This window comes from Gekko japonicus, unplaced genomic scaffold (assembly GCF_001447785.1).
Source record: "Gekko japonicus isolate JY-2015 unplaced genomic scaffold, Gekko_japonicus_V1.1 scaffold1555, whole genome shotgun sequence".
Classification (NCBI taxonomy): Eukaryota; Metazoa; Chordata; class Lepidosauria; order Squamata; family Gekkonidae; genus Gekko; species Gekko japonicus.
This window is the reverse complement of record NW_015165865.1, coordinates 38796-52092: the sequence shown is the minus strand read 5'-3', so window position 1 is coordinate 52092 and position 13297 is coordinate 38796. Positions and strand designations below refer to the sequence as shown.

The 13297-nt window shown below is 47.1% G+C and overlaps 1 protein-coding gene across 1 annotated transcript; it reads right to left on the bottom strand.

The window, feature by feature from the left end:
• Positions 1-8700: 8700 nt before the first annotated feature.
• On the bottom strand, positions 8701-9744 carry LOC107110451 (uncharacterized protein K02A2.6-like). Its single transcript, XM_015411237.1, has one exon. The coding sequence runs from the start codon at positions 9742-9744 to the stop codon at positions 8701-8703; it is 1044 nt and encodes a 347-aa protein (XP_015266723.1).
• Between the last annotated feature and the right edge of the window lie 3553 nt (positions 9745-13297).

The following is a 13297-nucleotide window of genomic DNA, read 5'->3' as shown; positions in this document are numbered from 1 at the left end:
TAAAAACCGAAACATATGACCAACAAGAGGACAGCCACAGTGTCTAAGGTACTAGGCACCATACTGGAGATGCCCATATGACAAGGATTGTGTTAACAAAAAATCCTCAGTGTCCCAAGCGATGAAAAACAACAAAGGAAAATCTCTTAAAGTAACCCACAATTTAACCATGAGGAATATATTTTTCTTATAGTAAGTACAGAAATAATCACCAATGGATGGTTCAATCATTTATATTCCTTACCTGATGTTTCATCACTCAGTGACTCAAGCTTAAATGAGTGAATTGCCTCTATTCAGAAAGAGTATCTGAGGGCAATACAAAAGCTCTGTCTGTGGGATTTGATTGGTGATGCCGTTTCACACATTACTTGATGTGTAATCAAGGAGAAAGAAATATTCATGGCTGGACTCACCCATAATCACACAGTTCATCAGCTCAGACTTTTTTTTTCAACTCATGTTAATCCTACTGTTTCACTATTTCCAGTTCAGGCTATTTGGTGTACTATGGAATAAAATATTCCAAAATACTAGTTGTTGTTTTTTTTCTGACTCCAATAGGCTACTACTGTAACTAATCCTGATAGATAGCATTTTTAAGCTGCTAAAGTACTGTGATTCTACATTGGTTCTGGGAAAGTTATCCAGAAATTCCACTTATCTAATGTTTAAAAATCTTATGATCTTCAGTTAAATTTACAGATCTCTTAATAAATATATTCATTTGAAGTGAACAGGGTTTTTCCTAGAGTCAAATAACTCCCCTTTCACCACTGTATTGCTGTAACCCTTCCAAATTGTTCAGTTTCATGTACATGGAAGAATTCTAGGCTTTCATGTCTGGCCTTTGCAGTATTTCAGTTATATCAGAATCACCTACATGGAGCAGGTTTTTCACATCAGTTAGAGCCATAAATGATATGAGAGAGAGACCGTGAGAGAGAGAGCTGTCAAAGCACTGATGAGAGTTTTTTGAATTTTTAGAAACTAGAAGTGCCTCTATTGCCACCTGCTGGGCTTTTTTTGATTCATGAATACATCTCTTTAAGAAGACTGATTTCTTTCCAAATATGGAACTGGGGTTGTTGCTGTCCGGAATGTCCCCTGTACAAACAAGCTGGTCTATGAGCTATTTTCATGTTAGGCAGAACTGTGTAAGAAATAGGAACATCAGCTTTTGGTGTTAATTTATAGAACTAATCTCTTGCAAATATATGAAACACATGTCATCTCACACAGCTGAGAATTTCTTACCTCAAATTTTTCTCAACTGATCAATCATGCTTCCACACAATAACAAAGGGATTTTATTTGGGTCGCACATGTGTACAGTATTATTAGCATTGAGCCCCCTAAAAAGGCTGGAATGAATGTTGGAAGTCTGTGAATGAAATGTGTGCTGTTTTTCTTCTGCCTTGCAATGTTTTTCATAGTAAGTATGTTTAGAATTGCAACTTCAGGCAGAGTACTAAATCAGACATAACTCTGAAATAAGATTTATAGAGATACTAGCCTGATGCCCATGCTTCATGATGGTATTTAAGTTCTGTAAATCCAGTTATAATACTGATGATGTGAAGTTTGAAATGTAACATTTGTTGTAGGAATTCTAATGGAGAAGATTGTAGTGTAAAAAATGAAGTGAGACATAAGTTCTGTTTTATTTTTCTCTACTGAAGGACCTCTCTGTAGATCACATTGGTGGTTCTGCCCTCAGGTGCTAGGATCACCAGGCTGCTTGGTGAGCTCACTCTGGAAGAGGCCACATAGAACTGTCCTTGTGAGAAGCAGTCATCTGTTAAGTCTTGGAACTTGTTGATGGTCATAGGTGATCCTGCTGGGGCAGCCTCCCTGATGGATTAAAGTACCCTGGCTCTGCTCCTGCACCTGACAAACACTCACCTGTCTGGTATAAAAGGGATTGTGTTTAAAGGTATCAGGGAGGCTGGGCCAGCAACAGTGCTAAGGCAATCCTGCTGAGCAAGCCTCCCCGATGGCTATAAGCATCCCACTCCCTCTCCTACACCTGACAGGCAGCTGCCTGTCTGGTGTAGGAGGGGGAGGGACAGAGTATTAGAAGCCACTGTGGAGGCTGAGCCAGCAGGACTGCTAAGGTATTACAGCTGGGGTGGACTCCCTGATGACTTTAAGCACTTTGCACCCACTGCTGCACCTGACAGAGAGCAACCTCTCAGGTGTAGGAGGTGGGGGAACATGTTTGAAGGTATCGGGAAGGCTGGGCCAGTAGCATTTCTGGACCTCACAGGTGGTTGGCCATTCCTGATTTCCTCAACTGTCATTAGCTCTCTGCAGTCTCCTGTAACTGGTTATTTTAATCTCAGAACACTGAGCTCTGCAGCTGACCAATCAGAGAGTGGGGGAGGGTGCAAGGAGGCAGCAACCTTGCAGCCACATAGGAAGCAATGGGGGAGGTTGAGAAGTCGGCACGGCATGGTAACGGGCAGCTTTCAGTTCGTTCCGAACTGCCCGACCCCTTTTCGCTCCTTTTGGAGCCTCCCGGCTGCCGGGAGAGTTTCGCCAGACCCCCCAGAGAGAGGTCTGGAGCAGGGGGCTTTGTTCTGGCCCCTTCCACAGCTGGCAAATGTGGGGGATCCATTATTGCCCTGAAGCAGGAGCGGCTTCTGGGGTGGAGCATGGATGCCATGTTCTCTATAGCTGCAGCCACCCATTTTAACCATGTTTGGATTTAAAACTTTAAGTAATAACACAGAAGAAGAAGTCTAAGAAGCGAATTTGTGAGTACAACTACTTCTAATTTTGAAATAGAGAAGATTAGTGGCAATATTACCCCATAATTATCTGCTTGAAAAGGAGAGGTTTAGCAGCCAGAAGATGATTAGGAGCGGCAGGAATATTTTCTGCAGTGTTTGCAACTTTGGATAACTTTTTCTTGTTTTTTCTTTTTCATTGGCATGGACTTATTATGGATAACGGACAGGAAAAATGCTATGTATTTTGAATGATTATAAGAACTTGGGTGAATTGAATTGAACTGCGTAATTAAAATGGCGTTGGTAACACAAGAGGAGGAGGAAATGGGTGAGAATATGCTTGTGGAAGATCTGTTGGAACAATTCCTGAAGATTTTAAGGGAACAGATTCAAAAGGGTATTGAAAAAGCTTGCACAGATTTTATAAAAACAATGCATAATTCACAATTAGAAATAAAGAAAGAGGATCAAATAGAAGAGTGCATTGAGTCCCAATCCATGCTAAACAGAAATAACATATAGTTTACAAATGCAAGTTGGGAAAGAGGGAAATGAGGGACAGTTTATCCAGAGGGACGTAGAGACCATAGCATGTTACCAAACGAAAGGGTGCCCCGAACCTCAAGTTACACCAATTTCTTTGAGGGGTGAACAAACATGTGGACAAGGGCGATCCAATAGATATTGTTTACCTTGACTTCCAGAAAGCGTTTGATAAAGTTCCTCATCAAAGGCTCCTAAGTAAACTCAAAAATCATGGGATAAAAGGACAAGTTCTTTTATGGATCAAAAACTGGCTAATTAATAGAAAACATAGAATGAGTATAAATGGGCAGTTCTCTCAGTGGAGGGGGGTAAGCAGTGGGGTACCGCATGGATCAGTACTTGGTCCACTGCTTTTTTAACTTGTTCATTAATGATTTGGAGTAAGCAGTGAAGTGGCTAAATTTGCGGATCATACAAAGTTGTTCAGGGTGGTCAAAACCAGTGAGGATTGTGAGGCACTGCAAAGGGATCTGTCAAGGATGGGCAAGTGGGCGTCAACATGGCAAATGGGGTTCAATGTGGCCAAGTGCAAGGTGATGCACATTGGAGCCAAAAATCCTAAATATAAATACACATTGATGGGGTCTGAACTGGCAGAGACTGATCAAGAGAGAGATCTTGGAGTTGTAGTAGATAACTCACTGAAAATGTCGAGACAGTGTGTGACTGCAATAAAGAAGGCCAATGCTATGCTGGGGATTATTAGGAAGGGTATTGAAAACAGATCAGCCAATATAATAATGCCCCTATATAAATCAATGGTGAGACCTCATTTGGAATACTGTGTGCAATTCTGGTCACCACACCTTAAAAAGGATATTATAGCTTTGGAAAAAGTGCAGAAAAGGGCAACTCGAATGATAAAAGGGTTGGAACACTTTCCCTATGAGGAAAGGTTAAAGCGCTTAGGGCTCTTTAGCTTGGAGAAAAGACGACTGAGGGGTGACATGATCGAGGTTTATAAGATTATGCATGGGAAAGAGCAGGTAAAGAAAGAGGTACTTTTCTCCCTTTCTCACAATACAAGAACCCGTGGGCACTCCATGAAATTGCTGAGCGGTCGGGTTAGAACGGATAAAAGGAAGTACTTCTTCACCCAAAGAGTGATTAACACATGGAATTCACTGCCACAGGAAGTGGTGGCGGCTACAAGCATGGACGGCTTCAAAAGGGAATTAGATAAGCATATGGAGCAGAGGTCCATCAGTGGCTATTAGCCACAAGGTATAGCTAGGGGCTCTGGGGCAAGTGATGCTCTGTCTTCTTGGTGCTTGGGGGGGGGGTCAACAGTGGGAGGGCTTCTAATGTCCTGGCCCCACTGCTGGACCTCCTGATGGCACTGGTATTTCTGGCCACTGTGTGACACAGAGTGTTGGACTGGATGGGCCTTTGGCCTGTTTATGGTTTGTTTTCCCGCCCACTTGGACTAAACAGCCGGGGGGGGACGCGTCCTCTCTCTTTTCCTCGACATCCCGCCGCTGCCGCCGCTCATCACTGAGGCCAGCGCGCATCCGCACCCTGAGGTCGGGACTGAAGTGGGCAGCCCAGTGGTGGTGGCGGCGCCTGACAGAAATGTGTGTCGTCCTCTTCCTCCTCCTCCCCTCCCTGTGGTGGAGGGAGACCCAGCGGGTGAGCGCAGTGCGGACCTCCTCCGCCCTCCACCATCATCGCCCCCGCCGGTGGCTTGGCCTAGTCAGCGGCAGTGTCGAAACCCTCCGCCTCGATCGCCTCCTCTCCTCCTCCGCAGGAACAGATTCCGCGCCCACCCCCACCCATCCACTCCGCCGCCTCAGCCCCCCCATTCCCCCTTCCGCGCCCGCCTGCCTGCATCATGAGGCTGAAGGGCCAGGGATGCTGTGCCCCGGGCGGGGGAGGCGACGCCGACAGAGGGGAGGAAGCCGGCAAAGAGGAGCAAGGCCCACTGGTGCGGAGCCCCTTCGTCCACCAGCTGCGTTTCAGCGCCCTGCAGAAAGCCAAGGTGGGCCGGGGGGAGGGAAAGAATGCGTGCGCCCCCCCTCCAGCCCGCAAACTCCAGTCCCCGTGGTGAGGCCGAAGCTGTTCCAAGAGCTTTCCCTGCGCATGCGCAGGGGACGCTCATTTACTTTTGGGGGGATTTAAGTATCCCCCCGATATTTTTTTACAGTTTTCAGATTTTTGTGCACACCTGGGGACTGCCCCAAGTGTGCACAAAAATCTCCCTCCCCCCCAGGTGCCCCCAATGTGCGGAAATAAGTATCCGCACGCAGGGGGCGACTTCGGTATTAGATATATAGATATGGAGCAGAGGTCCATCAGTGGCTATTAGCCACAAGGTATAGATACCTGGGGCAAATGATGCTCTGTCTTCTTGGTCCTTGGGGGGGTCAACAGTGGGAGGGCTTCTAATGTCCTGGCCCCACTGGTGGACCTCCTGATGGCACTGGTATTTCTGGCCACTGTGTGACACAGAGTGTTGGACTGGATGGGCCTTTGGCCTGATCCAGCATTGGCGTCTCTTATGTTCTTATGTTCAGAGCCTTGGCTCTGGACCACCTACCAGTTAACTGTTTTGTCTTGGAAACTCAGACTGCAGTGCTACTCTGCAGGGCTGACTTTTCTTGTTAAATTCCCTGAGAAGCTGGGAGGCTTGGTCTTTCTCTCCAGAGCTGTTGGGATAGATTGAAAGACCTGGTGGCAACCTACCAAGACTAGAGTGAGTTTTAGACTCTCCCTGGTACTTTGTAACTTTGCTTTGTCATGCACTCCCCTTGTACCAAAAGTCCTTACCAGGGGCTGGTTCTTTCTCAATATATTTGCTCTACAGTGCTTAATAATTCTATTTTAATAATTTTCTCATTCTTTCATCCATTATTTCCCAGGAACGAACATTAGCTTAATTTGTCTGTAATTATCTGAATCTGTCAATATATCAATTATCAAGCTGATAAATAAAATTTAATTTAAGACAAAATTCTTGCAAGCTGGTAAAATTTCAAAGGACAATCCATGGCACATGATGTTTACATATGTACAAGAGTGTCACTTTCCACTTGAATGAATAAAAGCAATTATACGGTGTTCACATTTCTAGTTGATAAGCTTTTGCCATATGTTGTGCAATTTACTCTCTGTTAAGGAATCAGAGCATGTAGTGAAGATGAAATCAAATTTAAAACAGGTTTGATCTTTGAAATGTGTCCTGCTTTTTAAATGAGTAAAAAAGGTGTACGATATATTCTCTCATATGTGATGTCATTCCCTAAACTGCTTTAGGATTTGTGCTTCCTAGGAATTGCTATTTTCAGCTGGATCATGTTTCCCTTATACAATTGTCATCAGTAAACAAATTCTGGGTAGCATAAAAACAGGGAAATCTGTATAATTACCTCTGAATTACATTTTGAGTTAAAAACTTGGATTTAAATCACTTGATCATGTCTTTCTGCCACATTTAAAAATAACTTGTTTTTAAAAATAAGGATGTGCTTTCTTCTTAGAGGATTCTATAGCATGCTTTCTTTTGGAAATGGTAATGGACTAGTTTGTGCTTTTTGTACCTTTTGGGGGGCAGGATGCAAATATACTTGTGCATGCTGAACTGCTTTTAGCCCACATGCCAGGGCTTAGAAAGTTTTCTCTTCCCCAAGCAGCTCTTTGTGCTGCTCCCCAATTCAGGGTTTTTAAAATTACACATTAATTACAACAATGAAAGTACAGCACATCCATTTCAATCAGCTTCCTCAATTATGACATTTATACATACTCTACCTTCCTTCTATCATGGAACTCAAGACTGGGTAAATAAGGTTCTTAAGGTAGTCTCCCATCCAAGTACTGAACACATGCATACTTGCTTAGCTTAGTTTATATACAGTGCAGTGTTTTATTGTTTTTATCTGTTTTATATGGGTTTCCCCTTGTAAGCCGCCTTGAGCCCGCTTTGCAGGGAGGGCGGGGTATAAATCTTAATAAATAAATAAATAATAATAAATAAATGAGTAGACCTGCTTCTCATTGCTCTCATAATAACTGTTGTTGTTGTTTTCATTCCAGTAAGACATAAGCAAAATTCAGTTTTGAAGAGATTGTTAGTCCTTTTGTCTTTCTTCCCTTAATTGAATAACAGTGTAGCCTAAGTAGAGTTACACCCTTAAAACCAATTGGCTTAGAAGAGTGTTGTTTTGCTTAGGATTGTACTGTAAGACGAGAATTTTTTACACCTTGTCTTCTACCAACTACAGATTTTTATTAAAGGTTCAGAAGCAATATCCATCAAAATGAGATTCAGATCAATTGCACACATAAGGATCATGAAACCTGGGATGAACATAAAAGGAAACAATGGGCCAAAATACAGTCAACATCTCTGAAAAGAAAATTATTCTGTGTTTTCTTTTACTTGTCTATAAAAGAGATAAAATGTATACCAAGTTAAGTGGAAATGGCAATGGTCAGTCCAAACTGAACCCAAGGCAGTTGAAAACAAAACAGGTTATGATAAAAGAACTTTGGTGTCAGTGTGTTCTCAACTGGCAATATTAAAAAATTATGCATCATCATCAAAACTACTACTGAAAACAGACTAAGGCTGCGGTCACACACACTATTTATTTATCACATCACATCACATTACATTTATTAATCACCTAATCCCCACGATTATGGGCCTCTAGGCAATGTACAAATTTTAAAACCATAAAACCATATCCAGCATATTATACAATGATAAAAGCAAGTGGTGAAGATTTTTGCAGTTCCCTCCCATATATGGTCTGTGAGTGCTTCAAAAGCACGGGGAGGGAGTAAACACCGCAAGGAATAGGGATCCAGGTAAAGTGCCAGCCAGCTATGATGTAAACCATTACTGTCCTCAACTGAAGCCTGGCAGAACATCTCTGCTTTACAAGCCCTGTGGAATTGCACAAGATCCAACAGGGCCCTGATCTTATTTGGCAGAGAGTTCCACCAGGTCGCAGCCAGGGCCAAAAAGGCCCTGGCTCTAGTCAAGGACAGCCATATATCTCTAAGGCTGGGTGAAAAGTACTGGGTTCGCCGCATGGAGGACTCGGACAAGGACATGCTGTAGCACACGTTTATTGTACTTCACATAGACAAAGACTAACTCTAATGGCCAACAGGGCCAACTATATATATATCCAGCAACCCCCCCACTCCCATTGGAGGGTTTAAATGTCCCGCCAAGGTGGCTATTGGTTGGGGCTGGGGAATCCAGGATCCGAAGTTTCCTTTGTTTTTGGATCCAAGCTCTGGCCTGTCCGCGGACCCCTGGAGGCGGTCCACGTACATAACACCCCTCCCCTCATAGTTTCAACTCAGCCTACGTTATGTAGTCCTGCAAGTACGGTACGCGGGGAGGCAACGCTCACACATGGAATGCCTGGGGGCCGGCACTGGCGCACTGACCTCTGGTTCCGGCTGGTTAGCTGTGTCCAAGGGCTGCGGCGCCAGTTGCGGGGCCAGATGTTGGGTTCTTGATTTGATGTCCTCTGGAAGGGAGCTGTCTGGCGTAGTCTCTTTGCGGGGATGGGTTTTGGCTGGCATGTCCGGTTCCGGGACGGGGCTGCCCGCCCCGGCCGTCAACTGGGGGGGGGGTCCCCAGGCTCCGGGAGTTGCCGCCTCCGCAGTTGGTCGATGTGTCTCTGCAGAACCCGACCGCCTCTGTTGACACCTTGTAGGAGGTCGGGCCCTTGACTCCGGTTATGCGGCCCGTGATCCAAGGGGGTCCCAACCCGTAGTTTCTGAGGAACACTGGATCCCTTGGAAAGAATCCCCTGGAAGGCTCCTGCTGTTCGATCAGTCCCCTCAAGTTCGGTGCCCGGTCGGGGTGCAGCCGATCCAGCAGCGTTGTCGGGCGCCGGCCCATTAGCAGCTTGGCGGGGCTGTGACCTGTGACGGGGTTAGGCGTTGTCCGGTGGGTCAGGAGGAATTGGGCGAGGCGGAACTCCCAGTCCCCTTCGGAGATCCAGCTAAGGGCTTCCTTCGCAGTTCGCACCATCCGCTCTGCCTGGCTGTTGGTTGCGGGGTGGAAGGGTGCTGAGCGGATGTGTCTGATCAGATTCCTCCGTAGGTACTCCGCAGACGTGAAGGCCGTCCCATTGTCTGAGACAATAGTGTTCGGCAGGCCGTGCGTGGCGAAGAGCCGGCGTAGGCATCGGATTACTGCCTTGGTGGAGGTTGTGGACACGGGGCTGACCTCTAGCCATTTGGAGTAGGAGTCAACCGTGATTAGGAAAGTTAGTCCTTGGAATGGTCCAGCAAAATCGAGATGTAGCTGGGACCATGGTTTGTGGGTTGACTCCCAGGACTGTGCGGGTGCGCTTGGTGGGTTGGGCTGAACTTCCTGGCACGTCTGGCACCTCCGGACCCATGACTCGATCTCGGCATCCATTCCCGGCCACCACACGTAGCTCCGAGCCAGAGCCTTCATCCTCACAATGCCGGGGTGTGCCTCGTGGAGGGCCATGAGGACCCTCTATCTAAGAGCGCTAGGAACCATTACTCGGTCTCCCCACAAGAGGCACCCCTTGAGTGCTGAAAGCTCATCTTTCCGTGTGGTGAACGCCGTGAACTCGGCCCCTGGGGAGGATGCCGGCCACCCCCTCACCACCCAGCCCAAGACTCGGGAGATAAGGGGGTCGCGGGTAGACTTGGCCGCAACATCGGTGGCCTGCAGGGGGCTGCAGAAGGTCCTCGATGAGCAGAACCCCTGTGGCAGGCGCCGAGTCGGGGTCCGCGGCAGGGAGCGGCAGTCTGCTCAGGGCGTCGGCGTGGCCCATCGCTTTGCCCGGGTGGTGCTCCAGGTGGTACTGGTACCCCGCCAGGAAAAGGGACCACCGGAGCACCCGGGGCGACATGACTTGCGGCGTTTGCTTGTCAGCAGCCAGGAGGCCCAAAAGGGGCTTATGGTTTGTCACAATCGTGAAGAGCCGCCCATATATGAAGTTATGGATTTTTTTACCCCTGCCACAATCGCCACCCCCTCCCTGTCTATTTGCGCATAGTTGCGCTCCGCGGCCGTCAACGTCCACGAGTAATATGCCACGGGGACCTCGCGGCCATCCGGAAGGATGTGTCCAAACACTGTGCCAATGCCATAGGGGGAGGCGTCGCACGCTAGGGCGACCGGGAGGGATTCATCAAAGTGGGCCAACACATCGTTCGAAATCAGAAGCGCTTTCACCCCCCTGAACACTGCCGCCTCCCTCGGGCCCTACGTCCATGGGGCCGACTTATCCAGGAGCCGGTGTAGGGGCTCTGCTACCGCAGCCTTGTGGGGCAAAAAGGCGTGGTAAAAATTTATTAGTCCCAAGAATGCCTGAAGTTCCGCTTTGCACGTGGGGGCGGGAGCCTCCACGATGGCCTTTACTTTGTCCTTCACTGGGTGCAGACTGGTAGCATCGACGCAGAACCCCAGGAAGTCCACCTCCAAAACCCCGAGGAGGCACTTCTCATGTTTCACCTTGAGCCCAGCTGAGTCAAAACGCTGCAGGATGGTGCGAAGACGGGAGGCGAATTCGTCGGGGGTCGCGGCGGCAATCAAGACGTCATCGAAGAACGGTGTCACTCCAGGGATCCCTTTTAACAAGGAGTCCATTAGTTGTTGGAAAATTCCCGGGGCAACGCTCACCCCGAATTGTAATCTCTTGACCTTGAATGCACCCCTGTGGGTGACTATGGTCTGCGCGGTCGCGGTGGCCTCGAGGTGTGCCTTTGCCATCACCCGACTTAAAAGTGGAAGTGGAAGGAATGCATAAAACAGGCTTCCTGTCCAACAAAGCTGAAAAGCATCCCCTAAGGACCCTACAACTAATGCCGCTTGGGAGCAGTAGATGGCACACTTGGCATTTGGGGGGGTAGCGAATAAATCTATGTGCGGAATACCCCACACTCAAAGCAGGGGTTGCAGATAGATGTCTCTTAGACCACTCTTGTGAAGAGTGAAATACCCTGCTTAGGAGGTTGGCTTGGGTGTTCAAGCAACTGGCTATGTGTATGGCCTTGAGGTCTGCTCCTATTTGTATGATTTTGTGCCACAGAGCAATAGTTTCTGCTGTGAGTGCTGTAGATGCAGTGCCACCCTGTTTGTTGATGTGATACTGCACAGTCGTGTTGTCTGTATGAAGCAGGACACTCTGCCCCCACAGGGAATTTGCAAAAGGAGAGACGGCCCTTCTTACCGCACGAAGCTCTAGAAGGTTAATATATAAAGTAGCCTCCTGCACCATCCAGTGGCCCTGGACCATTTGATCACCACAGTGGGCACCCCAGCCTATAAGGGAGGCATCCGTAAACAATTGTATGTCATGGTGACAAAAACCGAACAATACTCCTGCCTGTAAATGGGATAGGTCGGTCCACCACGACAGAGTGCGCAGTACTGTCCGCAGCACTGTCAAACGTGTGCTAGGGTCGTCTGTGTGAGTGTGGAAGGCTCTTAGAAACCAATTCTGAAGAACTGTCATATGTAATCTGGCATAGGGAAGCACTGCTGTGGACGCTGCTAAATGTCCTAACAGACATTGAAAATATTTAGCAGAGTGCCTGCGACAGGTAAAGAGGGTGCACACAAGTGTTATAATGCGTCACGCTCGGACCTCCGGCAGAAATGCTTTCCCCAGAACAGCATCTAATGCAGCCCCAATGAACTCAATCCATTGTACAGGGCGGAGAGTAGGTTTTTTACTATTCACTAACAACCCCAGAGACTGAAGTGTAGAAAGTGTAAGCGTGATGCCTGACTATAGGCGGTCTGGGGAATCTGCAACCAACACCCAGTCATCCAAATATGGGTAAATTGTACACCCCTGGAGGGCAACTACCACTGATAGGCACTTTGTAAAGACTCGGGTAGCAGAAGCCAGCCCAAAGGGCAGAACCACATATTGGAATACTATGTCATCATAGACAAAACACAGCAAGGGGACAAAAGCCTCGTGAATAGCAATATGGAAATCAATGCTGGCAAACCAGGAACCTGGGTGAAGCAACAAAATAACCTCTTGCAATGAGAGCATTCGAAACTTGGGTCTTGTCAAAAATTTATTTAGCCCACGGAGGTCCAAAATGGGTCTGTGACCACCATCCTTCTTGTCAATCAGGAAGAAGGGGGAATAAAAACCTGGAGACTCATTTACTTTTAGTTTTTTTTCTTTCTATCAATCTCTGGATCATAAACTGCATTGTAATCCCCTACTATACATATTTCATCAAATTTTAAAGTCACTATTATTTCTTGCAGATTTGTAAAGAAGCAATCTTGGTTTTGATTTGGGGCATAAATATTTATGATTAACATTTTTTTGTTTTGTCTTTTAATCAAAATTGCTACAATTCTTCCATCTTTTGATGTATATACTAGTTCCGGGCAGAGATGTTATCTTCCTTATAAATGAAAGCCGAATGGTGGTGGCACTTCTCTAGAACATTCCACACGCTCCAAAATCAGTTTCCTCTCTGATCTGTCATTCAGAGGGTCTCCCTATCCACTGGCTGCTTTGCCGAAGTCCTGCCTCCAATATTCTAAACATTTTGCTGTTCCTCTCCCCCTAGACTCCACCCTCCAAACCAACTATTCCCTTCTGGGGAACCATTGTTGCCAATCTCCAGGTGAGGGCTGGAGATCACTCAGAATTACAACTGCTTTCCAGATGGCAGAGATCAGTTCCCCTGGAGAAAATGGTGGGCTCTGTATCCTTATATGCTGCTGAGGTGGCCCCCATATGACAGCCAATGTGACATAGCAGTCAGGGCTTCAGAGCACGGGAGAGGCTGCAGGTGTGTGAGAGGTGGAAAGCTGAAGAGTGAGGGGGAAATAAAGGTACATTGATGATTGGCTGGGAAGGAGATAGGGTTGCCAACTCCAGGTGGGAAATTCCTGGAAATATGAGGGATGGAGCCTGGAGAGGGTGAGGTTTCAGGAGGCATGGGACCTTGGACAGGTACAAAGCCATAGACTCCACCCTCTAAACCAACTATTCTTTTCTGGGGAACCATTGTTGCCAATCTCCAGGTGAGGG

Coding starts and splice junctions, on each gene's coding strand:
- LOC107110451 (XM_015411237.1), bottom strand. CDS start 9,744: ATGGCCCTCCACGAGGCACACCCCGGCATTGTGAGGATGAAGGCTCTG.